Below are 14,566 nucleotides of genomic sequence, written 5' to 3' on the forward strand. Positions count from 1 at the left end.
AAAATGTTAAGACCTAATGGACTAAGGTGCCCTGATAATATGGAGCACATCTCATAACTTTAAATTGTAGTCTGTGAGCATTCATCATCCACTCATTATGCACATTTAGAGTGGAATCTATGTATTCAGCTTATGGTTAGTGAGTTGTGCACTTTGTAAAGTAGCGACAGCGTACTGTGACCTCAACTGAGCCACTATCTGTGAAAATGGATACATATTAGGTGTATATCTTGAAGGAGCGGCTCCTCCGTGAGAGCGGAGGAGCGTCACCCAGCTAAAAAAGTGCCCCAGAGCAGCTGAAAAATAAAATAGTAATAAAGTTTATTTATTACCATTTTTTGTTTCAGCAACCCATCCTGAACCAAGTGTCAGGACGGGGCAGGGCAATTGCTGCTGAGTGGCAGCAAGGAGCAGTGTGCATGTCCCTTTGGCCGGCCGTCGCCAGACATGCACATTTTAAACTTCTTTAACCCAGCTGTTTTACGAGAAAGCGCAGGCCTCCAGTGTTCTTAAGAGCACTGAGAAAAGCCACTCACTCCAATCCTGACACTTCTCTTATGCTTTTTAACAGCTTGAGAGCAGCGCCAGAATTGAGTAGTGCAGTTTCCTGGGTCAGGAGCTTTGAGGAGATAATACACCAGAGCGAGGAGGATGTTGTGGCAAGTCAAGAAGGTAAGTGCCTTTTTTTAAATTATATTAATGCCGCCCCACCACTCTATATACATGGCAGCCGCCACTGATCTCTTTAGCAAAAACATTGGTCACCCATTGCAAATTCAATTGAATTCTGCGTAGCCAGAAGAATAATTGCAACGAAGCATCAGCAAATTACATTTTCAAAGCATATGAGATAGGAGTGTTAGGTAGCAAATCTGAAATTAGATAGCAGTGTCTTATAATTACATTAAGTGAGCAGGTACTATGTACTGCCAATAACATTTCACCTGTTATTCATTACCACACAGAACTAAGACTAGGTTCCAGATATGTACACGTTCAGTTGACATAAGTAGTCAAGTGAATTCTTCAGAGTGTACATCTGCAATTATCTTACCACTGCTATCTCTTTATAGTGGGTTATACGGATGCCCAAGACGTGGCAATGGGGACAGAGCATATTCATGTTTACAATCTCAAGCTGGGTCACTGGGATGGATGCGCTTAAACTAAAAAATACATCCGTTAGATATTTTAGGCTGGAGGCAAAATACTAAACGACGTAATAGGTTTCAGTGGAATTAGTTGCATAATGATAAATACAATGTTTAAAAAGTTAGAGAGGAAATACTTCACAACACATTCACAGTGCATTCAGATACCCACGTATTAATAAAGTGAAGATGTTTGAATAATGACAGGAATAGCCTGTCTTTATGCTACATGACCCAAAGTGGTGTTAAAGTGCAGCACTATAATTTACCCACGCCAGAAGACGAAGCAGATCTTAACCTCTGACAGCGAGAGAATCATGTCAAAAGTGTTCTACGTATATCATAGATGTCAAAAAAACGTTTTTGCCATCTATATTTCTAGCCCCAGTATTAGCCATATCACTGTCTTGCCTGAGTGCTCAAACGCCAACAGTGGTGACTAAAGTGGTTAAATGCGGTTTTGATGAACGTCAAACACGAAGAAAATGGTTCCATTTATTTTGTTTAAACGTTGGTAATGATTTTCTCTTTCAGAATGTTTTTCATCTGGTTGACAAAAACACCTTCTTTAAGAAACGTTATTTTCTTCGTGTTTGATTTTCGTTTAGTGGCTATAAGGGTGGGGGCTCCCACATGTATTCCCTATTTTTTCCTGCCTCCATGCAACCTGTGATCGTCTGTCTTCCACTTTACTCCAGTTCTTAATTAACCTCAGATGCCGTTTCCATTTTACTCTTGGTGCTTTATATATCTCCTTATCCGCACTCCTGCTTTACTTTCTCTTTTCAAACACCTTACGGCATGCTGCTTTACTCCCATTTTTTCAAACACCCCTTACTCCCAATTTATTTCGTTTTAAAATCCCTTATTCCTGCTCCATCTTTAGTTCATTTTTTCAAAGCCCCTTCTCTCACTGCCACTTTATTCCCTTTTTCAAGCCCTTTTCTTCCCCCTCTCACTTTACTTCCTTTTTATAAACCCTTTATTCCTACTACTGCATTAACCAATTTTTCCAGCCTCTTTATTCTCTGTCCTATTTTAACTCCCTTTTGTTTTTACAGACCCTGTCTTCATCCTCTCGCTTTACTCCCTTTGTTTTCTCAAATCCCTTACTGCTGCTTTACTTACTTTTTTTTTTTTTACAAATTGGTTATTCTCACTCCTGGCTTTACTCCTTTTCAAACCACGAACTTCCTTTCCCATTTCACTTCCATTTTTAATAGGGCGTTACTCCCACTGCTGATTTACTCCCTTTTTACATACACTTTACTCCCATTCCTGCTTTACTCCTTTTTTGTAACACACCTTACTCCCACTCTAGGTTTACTCCATTTGTTTTTCAAGCCTCCTTCCTACCTTAGTCCCATTTTATAAGCCCTATTGCTACCTTTTTTCAAATTCCTTATTCCCTCTTCCACTTTACTTTTTTCTTTTTTTACACGCGCCTTATTCCCACTTACTTTACTTTTTTCCTACCCCTTAATCCCTTTCCTTCTTTATGCCCAATTTTTACAAATCCCTTATTCACGCTCAGGCTTTACTCCTTTTTCAAACCCCTTACTCTCTCTCTCAATTTACTCCCTTTTTAGGTCTCATCTATACACTGCATGCTCTGTGCTGTAAGATGTACTGTTTACAATTCAGTGGGCTTACAACCCGCCCACCGCATACCACCAGTTGTTTTTGCTGTCAATCTAATTTGCAATCTTTCAATTGCTTACCTCCGGTAAGCGTTCCTTCCTTAAAAGTATACTCTACTCCAGTGTTTCCCAACCTGCGGTCTGGGTACCCGGGGGGTCCACAAAGCCTCCTCAGTGGGTCCGCGACTGCTTAGAAAATTAAGCAATATTAACTGATTAGGTCCCCACCTTTCAGTAATGACTTAGTGGGGTGTCCCCGGACTCCAATAATGATTCAGTGGGCGTCCCCGGGTTCCAGTAATCATTAAGTGGGAGCCTACAGAAGTCAAAAGGTTGGGAACCACTGCTCTACTCCATGCCACTCCACTCCATCCCACTCTACACCACTCTACTCCACACTAAGCCACTCGATTCTATGCCACTCTACAATTTTCTACTCCACCCCACTATGCTATTCTACTCTACATCACTCTATGCCACTCCAATATACACCACTCCATTCTACTCTACGGCACTCTACTCTATGCCACTCTAAACCAATCCACGCTGCTCCATGCCACTACTCTCCACACAATAACACTATATACCACTCCACTCTATGCCACTCTACTCTACATCACTCTACTCTGCACCACTCCACGCCACATCACTCCACTCTGGACAATACACACATTTTTTTTTAAATAAAAATGAACATATTTTAAAAAATCTACAGTGTAATTGAGGATTTAGATTTGGTAGCGGTAACACCATTCAAAATAAAATAATTAGCAAAAAATGTATTTGAAAAAGGTTACGTCAAAAGGTAATTATATTACCAATGAGATGCTTATGAAGAAATATTTAAGAAGCGCTTATCAACAAAATTATGAGGTATGTAACCGAGGAAAAAGCTGCTGGGACACAGCAGATAAGGAACAGCTGGCGAGATAATTGTATGTATTCTGCATAGAGATAAAGTATGCCTACTATTATTAATACCTATGCTACTTCTCCACGCTTCCCCACCAAAATCTCACGTTGCTTCTTGCACCAAAGCACCAAATTCCCACTGAAGCACACAAAACGGAAACCGGAGCTTACAAACTTGAAACACACATACAAAGAATATAGCATCATGGTCATATAAAACAGTAAAAGTTTCGGCAATTCTGTTATCCTGTTTGTTTCCTTGTAAAATGCACAATTCGCGTCCTGTTTGGCTTTGATTCCATAATTCCGCTGTTCTCCAGATGCCGTTTATTTAATCTAGCACATCTGCTATCTCTGCACAGAGAAAAAAATCTGACCTAATTAGAAACACCAGCCCCTCCTTCCACTCGCTCATCTGTCAGATATTTGCATTATATTTTACACAGTATTTATGTATATACAGTCTTGTAGCACATTGCTGCAACTAACGTCTACAAAGCACTCCTCTATGTCATATAAAATGCACAAGGACACATATCCCGGTGCTCTGTGCAAGAAAATGTTTGGCAGTCGAACACTTGCAAGTGCCAGTAAAGAAAAAACAAACAGGTGCTTCCCTTCCTCTTTGGTGCGGCGCTAATATTTTGGTCAGGGATAGCTAACTGAGATTAGTAAATCACCCAGGAAACGTCCACACAACCTGCTCTGAAATCTCACTGCCTGCTAGCTACAAAAAAGCAGATGTCACATTAAGATTCTGGAGACCAACAGAAAGTTTTTTGAGGAGTTTTCATACATAATTTGCCACAGAATACTAAGAGATTCATTTTTCTTTCAAACGTCTAATCCCCTGGTTGCTTTTCTTCACATCCCCAGACTGGTCATCACTAGCAACATTTATTCTCCCTATTATTTCTACTAAAGAATGGAACATGCGGGTATCAAACATACACTGTATGCCGTCTGACTTCTCACATTATGATTGACAGAGTTGCCAGTTCCTCGCATAGTTCCCCCTCTCTTGTACAAGTGCATTACTTTTCAGGCAAACAATGGCTTGACCTTTCTTTGTGCAAACAAAGCTTTTCACTCTAGTTACAGAAGGCCAACAAAGTACACAAACGTATAACAAGTTACATACTTGTGAACTTGAAGCATATTTACTATCAGCCCAAAGGTCATGAAGGTAACCTTAGCCTAGTGCTGTTTTTCAACCAAAAGCAGTAAGTATCATGGGGGGGGCTTGTCTGTAAGTTGGTAATGTTAATGTTAAAAAATGTAAAAAAAAAAAATGTTAATCCAAGTGATTTAGGGCCACGTCCGAAAAATGTGTTTGCGATTTCCTAATTGCGATTTTTTGCGATTCTCAAGTAGAAAATTGCAAACAGTGATGTAATAATGTGTCCGAAACACATTTAGTGATTCCCAGTGGGTTGCAAATTGACCTATCTCATCGATATTTATGAGGCAGGTCGCAATTTGAGACCCACTGAGAATGACCAAATACCACATGGAAGGTGACCTACTGGGCTCAGCAGACCACTTTGTGGGTGACTGCTTTTTAAATATAGCATTTTTTTTTAAATGCTGCCCGTTTTACTCAAAAGAATGCGTTTCAAAAAGAAAACTGAAAAGTTTTCTTTTCATTCTTTAAGAGTAGGCAGTGGGACTGCTGCCTGCTCCTAAAAAATGTTGTCACCCACATTTACAAAGCGGAAGGGGACCCTTGGGGACCCCTTCCCATTTGCGAATGGGTTACCGCCAATTTGAAAATGGTGCTAAACTGCAAATGTTTTGCAACTTCATTTCAGTTGCAAAACATTTACATCCCACTGCGAGGCACCATTAGGAAGGGATGTCCTGAACACCCACCTTCCTAATACCGAATTGCAAAACCCAAATTGCGATTCAGTAACAAGTTACCAAATTGCAATTTGGTATTTGTACATCCCACAAAGCATTTTTCCAGCTGCAAACGGGCTGATTCTACAAATCCGCCCATTTGCGACTGAAAAAAAGCTTTGTACATGTGGTTCTAGGTAACTTGGATAAGTCAAGTTACCTAGTCAAGCAGTGAACCAAGTGGGGTGAATGGGATCACAGGCGGAAGCCACCATATTTAATTCCAGAATTTGAGACAGTCTGAATTGGGGAGTAGGGCTAGACAGACCTGCCAACTCACATGATGCCACTGTGTGACATACAATATTGGCTCCCATCACACGGTCACCTCAATAGCCTCAGCAAGCTTTTGTGGGTTTTTTTTTCCACAGGAGGGGATTTGGGGCTGGGGTGGGGGCAACAGTGACTCTTAGGTGCTTCTTAGCACAAGCCATGCCCCCTCCAAGGGCCCAACACCCGCTCCTGACATTATGATTTTTTTTGTTCAGGTTAGCAGGTCTGGGCTAGAGTTCGGGAGAGTTGGGGGTACAGCTTATTTCACTGTGCGAAAACATGTCCGTCTGCTGGCAGGGAAGGCTTCTGCCTGTATAATCTCTGTTTTACTGTTTAAGCCGGTTGCTGTTCACCTGTTCTTCGGCTGCGCAGTTTGAAAATCGTAGCCGATTACACAGTCATTTTCAGGTTGATGGTCAGTGGCCTGTCAGCAGCATATATTAAAAAAACATAAAAAATGTAACAGTGGATGAGATCGAAATAACAGTGTGAAAGGGTTCAGCCTTGGGATAGCACATTTCAGATGAGAAGAATAGCACACAAAAGAGGAAATAGACAGAGCTGGCAAATGGTACAAGAGAACAGAACTAATCTAATCCCAAACTGAGGCAGTTATCACTATAATCAATAACTGCTGACGGAGGTCGCGGTGGCAAACTCGGCTGTCAGGCCAAGCAACATCAAGGTGGCAACACAGCAGAATGAAGAAAAAAGAAAAACTTCAAGCCCCATCATGCTCTGTGATTTTTTATGACAACATAGGACTGGATCAAACATATGCCAAGGGACTAGTTGAAAGCCACCATGAAGGTGTGACCAAAACCCTAATGCAATTAAGCCCCATTGCTATCAAAACAACTCTATACATATGAAAATTGCACGCAATGGCAACAACTATCACAAATCTCATGGAACTGGATACAAAAATTTCAAACAAGAAAATAATTTTGGGATGAATAATCTACGTTAAAATAAACTTTCAAATTTGTGGAAATTACATTTTCAATAACACTCAGTGGAGTACTGATTCTATGCCCAGGTGAATAACAAAGCATATCAATGTATGAAAAAATCGAACGGGTTTTACCTTGTGTCTGCATTTAAGTACCACTCCATAGGCTCCTAAAACAAACCCAAGATGAAAAAGGGAATGAGTGCATGATTCTTCACGAACAAGTTTACTAAATCGTTTTGAACGCAGAAAATACTACAACACGCTCTTACTTTCGCCCATTTAAGTAGTTATTTATTTTACAACAAAGACCTACAGTAGTCACAAAAACAATTATCCGAGTACTATAAATGAGCACAAAAATGTACTGAATAGGTATAGAGTGACGTGGCACCAATATGAAATCCTATTTGGGCACAGTTAGCTGACAGTGCGGCAGGGTTACAAGACAGAAAATAGTCAGGCAGCATAGTAGACATATTTGCTGTCATTCTGACAGGTCAATACAAAGTTTAGCAGTAATCCATGCAAGACACTACACTTTACCTATTCAGAATACTGGATGTGAACCAACATGCAGAACCCGTGGTATTTTATAGCCCTGTTAAATGTCACTAACACACATAAATCAACATACAAATGCTCCTTAGGCAATAAATTGCAACTCAAATGCTACTTTTTAAATTTTGCATTAAAACAGAAGCCAGTGACTAAACCATGCTGCCTATTTACTGAGAAAAGTCAGAAAAAGGGGAAAACAGTGTTAGGTTATCACTATTTATTACAGAAAAAACATTGATAAATATCACAGTTAGCGAAAAAAAACAAGTCCCACCAGCATATACCATACATTGGTCGCATTGATTATAACAAAAATGATATAAAATGAGATGAGATAAAACAGAAAGAACGAAGACAAACATCAAGCGCCCCTAAGGCTGTTTCTCAAAGCCCTTTCAGAAGAGAAATATCTAATTATATTTCCAATAAACCCAGCATCTCTGATGATCAGATAGACGTTTCGGACCTGTTTAATCACCAAGACCATCATTAGGACAAGGTGTGGGTCATGGAAAATTTCTGTGAATTTTGCTGCTGGGGAAAAATGAATCTTAACAGTCAATCATACACACATATGGCCTGGAACAGGTCAATTCAAATGACAAAGACAAATAAAGGGAGGACAATCACTCTATTTGCAAAGAATCCCAAATGCTCACATAAATACGTCATTGTCCCCACATTACAATAATGATAAGTTATGTTACCGAGAGGCAGGAGAAGAGAGAGCAAAAGGCTACAAGGAGATACGGTTTGCAGAAGTTGTATGACACAGCATCCAAATTGATACACTTCACAAGAAGCAGACTTTTTTTTTTTTTTTAACTATTAGAGATTTAATAATTTGAAGAGAGAAACATTCTTGATAAGGGGTCACATCTAGATTTTGCAGGCATTGCCAGTGAAGGACTAAAAAATTATGCCCTTTTTCCGAAAAAAGTGGAGAGGAGAAATAACTACTTTTGTAACGTATGAGGTGAGAGTGTCCAGATAGATAGTTTCTGGGAGAGAGGTTTGTACGTTTGGAGGATCAAAGAGTGGTACATGAGGCTTGTGGTTCTCTTCAAGCAGCATAGTTCAAACATTTAAATGCCATTCTAATTGACAGAATTTTCTTAATTGTTTTTTGTGTAAATAATAACTAAGCGCCTAAATATTGAGAATGACATTTAGGAAAAAGAAAGCATTTCACTAAAAATGTGTGGAGAAACTCAAAGTTTACTATTAATAACAAGGATGTGTATCTTCTGGTATAGAAATGCTTGAGGTTTGCCCGACCTGAGTAGATCTTTTAATTGAAACGCAGGGCACTAGCCTAAAAACAGAATTTTGGATCTCTTATCAAAGCCAAATACTCTGAAATCTAATCCGATTAAGAGAGGTGGGTAGACTGGCCATGGAGGCAGGTAAGACATTTCCACTGTTTATGGTAGATGAGACCATTCATGAATTACGATTTCCAAAAACATATAAGAAGCTGCCTGCCTTACTCTTCATGGACCTGTATAAAGCAAGTGTTGCCCTTTAGCTAGCCTTCCTAACTGCAATCTAATATTTTGTTAGGATACAGGGTTAGTCCTGGATCCTGATGTAATGCCTTTAATGAGGACATCTGGGAAGGGAGAATGCATGCTCTATTCCTGTATTACAAAATGTCTTCTCAATGATAGTTTAAATGCAGGGAAATGCTCTAGAATCTCTAGCTGAATTGGAAAAATAGGTTTTCGAATCTACAGGGAGGGTTCAAGTCAGGAATTAGCATAGTTGACCAAGTCTTCTAACCCATTGGTCTTAATGTCCTTTAATGACAAAGTAGGTTGCAATAAGAAAGTGAAGACTGTGCATTCATGGATGTGTAGTCACCATTCTCTCTATTGTCAGATCCAAATTCTCACTTTGATTTCTTCTTTATAAAGTTGTTAGCCATAATGATTTTTTCATCAGAGGAAAGGTCCAGCACCTTTTTCTCAGCCACTGTCATAAGCACTAAAGACTACATTTGTTTCAAACAGGCACTGAACCAGCAATATCTCACTTCAGGTTTGTCCATGTCTGCAGGTGGCATCAAGGAACTCCATCACCAGAGGGTTGTGCTCAGTAGCGCAAGATGGCAGTTGCTGCCTTCCAGAGCTGTCATGCAAGCACCAAACATCCACAAGCATCCTGCCTTTCTAATGAGCATTTTCTCAAGATGAGAAGCAGCCCTGTATCTCAGGAATGGTGAGGATGTAGTGGTGGACTCACAAGGTCACTCTGAGACTGCTACAAGTTAGATTTGGATGATGCAGATGGCAGCCTCAGCCATGAACATCGTAGCTGAGCAGCAGCCTAGGGAGCATTTCCGTTGATATGGATGCAGCCACCCTGGTGGCTTTAGACAGGCAGAGAGGTGCATGGGAGTAGGGGTGGGGAGGGGGGCTCAACCTGTGTCCTATGGGGAGATGTTGCGGGGTATGTGCTTCTCCTTTGAGATATACACATAGGAACATGAAACCTGATGATGAGCACCATTTTCTCTAACTCACCTAGTGCTGATGCACATTGAAGCACTTTGAGGAATTCCACGACAACCTCAACAAAGCCTGACATTTTCCACTATCATTTTTGGCACTGGGTATATTGTGTTCCAATCTATGGACCTCTGCTTGTCCCATCAGGCAGGGGAAGCCTATTTGATAGCCGTGAGAGGTACGCATGAGGTCTGGCAATATATTCACTCAGCATCACCCAGGATTCCATGCACTTTATCCTGTGTAACCGGTAGGCTTTTTCTCCCAAGTGCTTACCAGCATCCAGTGGGAGGAATAGGCCTTGGTTGTCATTGAGCTGTTAATGCAGATACCTATCAAGGAAAGGCCTACCCACAGGCCTATAGTGATGGTGCGATCTGAATATTAATACCAACCTGAGGGAGGCTTCCTTGCTGCACATGACACCCTAATTTTGTGAGGCAGGTGGGTTGGGAGTCTCAGGAGCACAGCCACGTTGGGGACTACACTTCTAGATATTAGAGGAGCCACTAGGTGAGAAAGACTGCCTTGTCACTTAGTAATTGAAACTCACAACACTTTATACTACAAATAATAGTATCCGTGCACAGACATGACTGGCCTTCGTCTCCCTGTGGGTCTAGGGTTGAACCACAGTTGGGTGGGACACCAGACAGAAAATACACCTATTTAATCATTGCTGAGAACAAGTTGACCCGCAAGCAACAAACAAACTGATAAGTTTGCTAAGGCCCTTGGCGGAGCCAAACAGCCCTAGGTGATAATGTAGCAGCAGAGCCATATCTCCACGTGCCTATGTCCACTGAACAAATTCTGCAGGCGATTTAATCATCCAGACTAGTACTTTGAGACAAAGATAGGAGAGAAGAGAGTGGATGAGACTTTACAGAGGCAAGACCTACGCAATGCTGTGTACATTGTGATTGAGGCTGAAGGTCACATTCTAGAGCTCAAAAACACAGTGAAAGACCTCAAACTTTCAGAGCAGCAGCTGTGGCAAACCACTGTTGATTTGACAGTGCAAGCTTGTGTTGTAACAACGAGAGGTTTGCAGACCAACCCAAAAGGAAGGAGGGAATGTACCTCAAGGACTTCTTCCAGATATGGCTCAAACATTTCCTACCAGGAAACAAGATGTCCTCATGTTACCTGGACAAACTGGCACACTTCTCTCTCGCTTGGAGCCTGCTGCGAAGTGCACACCTAGACCATTGGTAAGCAGTTTCCTCAACTACTGTCATAGCGGCTTGGTAATACAAACCACACAACAAAAGAGGGAAATGATGTATGAATCACACAATATTCTCTTCTTTCCTGACTATACCAAGCTCGGACAGAAACAACGTAAATTCTTTGAACAGGTGAAGCAAACATCTAGCTGCTGTATCTAGCAAAACTAAAGGTGATCTTTCAGACCAAGGTATTCTTCTATGAACAACTTGAGCAGGCTTGGGCCTGAGCTGAGGAGCAGCCCCCTGGACTAATAAACAGGACCACAATGCCTGGAACCTTGGAAGCTCAAACCAGAAAGACACTGGTGCAGGGAAAAGAGACATAGGTGTCAGAGGGATGCTTAAATATACTGCCCAATGGAAACAGAGGAAAAGAAAACAGAGGTGACACAGAGGAATCCCACAACAAGACATCTGACTCTAAGATCACCAAAAAACTAAGACTCTGGAAAACTAAAATCCCAGACTCTGCTCCTGTGATGTGGGATCCATTTTAGGCACTCCATTCCTCAGATGAAACTGATGTGCAACTTGGGTGGAGTCAAGAGAACGACAGCATTGACTCTGACCAGAACGTTGGCCTTGCAAGGAAATTCTGGAAAGCAGTCAGGTGCAATCAGGTGCCTACTGTGACAGGATATAGAGTAGACAGGGAAAACCTAGTCTCAGCAGTGTTTGCCTAGTTTTAGGGTGATAAAAGCTTCTGGGTAGAAACTATAGTTGTCGGGATTTGGAAGGTGAGGGAGTTAATTATATTATAATATCAAACTATAATATATTATTACAATAAGATGTTGATGGGGCAGACAGATGCACACAAGCAGGAAAATAATGCTCATTCACAGCACAGCGGATGGCACAGAACAAGTCACAGGGTCTTTATCAGATACTGACCTGGAATGTCAATGGCCTCTTTACTGGGCGCACAAAGCAGTTTTCTGGGCAGGCATGGGTACACTACGATGTTCCACACAGGCTTTACCCAAAGCTCTACAGGTGTTACCATACCATTACACAAGACCTTCCCTCTGGTAGTATCCATGGTCCAAGCTGACAATCTGGGTAGGTTTGTCATTGCCCAGATATTGGTAACAGGGCTCTCCGCCTACTCACTGATCACGATGACAGTCCATCTCCCAGACTACAGGGGTATGTGGCAGTTAAACACATGGTGGCTGAAGAATGATTTGCTTGCTTTTATCTCATCACAAGCAATGTCTAGGAGGCTTTCAGAGCCATGATTAGGGGAGAGGCCCAAGCTCTGGTGCTAAAGAGGGGCAAAGACAGGTAATAGGACATACAGTTGCGATAAGAGCCAAATCAGAGAGCTGGAAAGCTATTTGGCAACAGATTTTCAAACATTCTCAGCAGCTTAGCTCGCCTGAGTGTCATTAAGACTATAACGTCCCTTATCTCCGCTGTCGGTCATCTTAGTCATAGGGCCATTAACGGAGTGGATCAGGAGAGACACCAAATTCACAGGCTTTCTGTGGTGAGTTGTGGTCGAAGACAGCGAAGACAGAATTTCATTATATGGTGACGACATAGTTTTTTTCATTCAGCGTCTGGAATGCATCGTGCCTAAGTTGACATATATGTTACATATTTATGGTGAGACAGTGGGAAAGTCAACGTATGTGCAAGTTAATGGCACTCCTCCACAGTGTCTGATGAGTACCAAACTACAACTAGGCAAGGATCACATCAAATATTTAGGCATTTCTGTAACTGTAAACCAGCAAAGATGTTAGGATCTGAACACTGTACCTTTGATACACCGTACGAGGAAGGAACTGAAGGGGTGGTCCTCTATGAGCATCTCTATAATGGGTAGGTCAGTTCTTCACTGAAATACAATTTATGGTTTCCAAATTTGTACTGGTGTTTAGGCTATGTTGAATGTAATTTCCACAATACATTCAGACTCCATACAAGGGAAGGCTGTGTGCTGCAGACATCTACTTGTGCTACTTCACCTCTCAGAGGCTCCCAAAAATGGTTGGCTGTTTTGCAACAAACAGGATCCGACAATATGATTGGAATTAGCTTGGTGGAGAATACTGGCACACTGGCACTATTACATGGAGGGAACATTTTCTGAATGCCACAAATTACAAAAGTGCCCTCCTTTGCGGACACAAAGCATTAAAGCATATCAAATGGATAGGTACATTGATCAAGGAGAACCCTCTATGACATGGGATATGGCTGGCATAGATGACAAAGCTCGATGTGTTCAGGGCCTGGGACCTGATTGGAATATCAAAATAGGTGGAATGCTGCTTACTGTAGGTCCTTGATACTGTTTACCTCTCAGTTCCAGATTCCCATTTAGTGGGGTGCACAGACTGTGTTGCTTTCACAATCCTTCAAGTTGAAACAATTACAAAGTCCTGCTGTCACTAGAGCATTTCCTGCTCTAATTTCAATTGTTAACTATTTTCCTTTTTTTGGACACCTCATTCGTGAACTTTTCACCTATGTTTCTCCTAGTGCAGGTATCCCAGTCATTTTTATCCTAGTGGTAACACCACTGAAAATAGACATGGGGAAAAAGAAACTGAAAGCCCATCGTGGGAGTCTTTTGGCATTGGGAGGTTCAAGTAAATGTTAAACCATAAAGGGTGAGATGGGATATATCAAGTGTGTCAAGGGCAGCTATATTAAATTACACATGTCTGACTGAAAGTCAAGTGGAAAAATCAGTCCATAATATCTGTGTGCATAAGCGTAATAAAAATGCCTGCACAATCCTATGGGAGTAAAGGACATTTAGGTGCTTTCGGACCTATGAGAAGTATTTCAAGTATCCTAGAAGATTACATCCTCAGCAGCCGAGAGAGATCAAAAGCATGACTGTATTCAAACACCACTGCAGCGCTTACATCGTGGGAAGGATTATGTCTCCTAGTCCTGGCATGCTCAAGTCCTTGCCACCTCAGTAAACCTGAACAATTCTGTGTAGCTGAAACCCTGATCTTCCAAGATCTCAGTCAAGAGTACCCACAGAATCAAAATGTATAGTCCCAGAGTCACCATACTGGAAATAACCAGACTACAATACTGCGAAGAAAATGTAGCATTGATATCTTGGGCATTCCAAGTCCTGCCACACCTCATAAAATTATTGCACCTTAAACATTTACTTTTCCAGTAATCAGGCTTCCCTATAGTGAGATGACAAAGGGTAGGGCTGGTCATTAACTGGCTACTGGGCACATTCAAAACTAACCTCATCTGAGATCACTCAGGAGCCCTGAAAAAAGGTTGTGAATAGCATGCCAGAAATATGTCAACTAAGAGAGGAATCTCTTAGGTAGTGGTGCCAACCTGAACACCTATCCAGTTTCCAAAAATGTCTGAATCATAAAAAGGCACATATGCATTCCTTCTGCAATTTCAATGGATGGAGTTCCCCTAAACCAGAGTATCA

At 41.4% G+C, this 14,566-nt stretch overlaps 1 protein-coding gene across 9 annotated transcripts in view; it reads right to left on the reverse strand.

Moving 5' to 3' along the window:
- CDKL5 (cyclin dependent kinase like 5) overlaps positions 1-14,566 on the reverse strand; it is a 1,213,679-nt gene that overhangs the window by 681,190 nt on the left and 517,923 nt on the right. For all 9 annotated transcript variants that reach the window (XM_069204517.1, XM_069204511.1, XM_069204514.1 and 6 more), the window contains exon 4: positions 6,966-7,000. In XM_069204517.1, the coding sequence (XP_069060618.1) occupies positions 6,966-7,000 (35 nt within the window). The remainder of the gene's footprint in view (positions 1-6,965; positions 7,001-14,566) is intronic.

The sequence above is a fragment of the Pleurodeles waltl genome, chromosome 8, assembly GCF_031143425.1.
Source record: "Pleurodeles waltl isolate 20211129_DDA chromosome 8, aPleWal1.hap1.20221129, whole genome shotgun sequence".
Lineage (NCBI taxonomy): Eukaryota > Metazoa > Chordata > Amphibia > Caudata > Salamandridae > Pleurodeles > Pleurodeles waltl.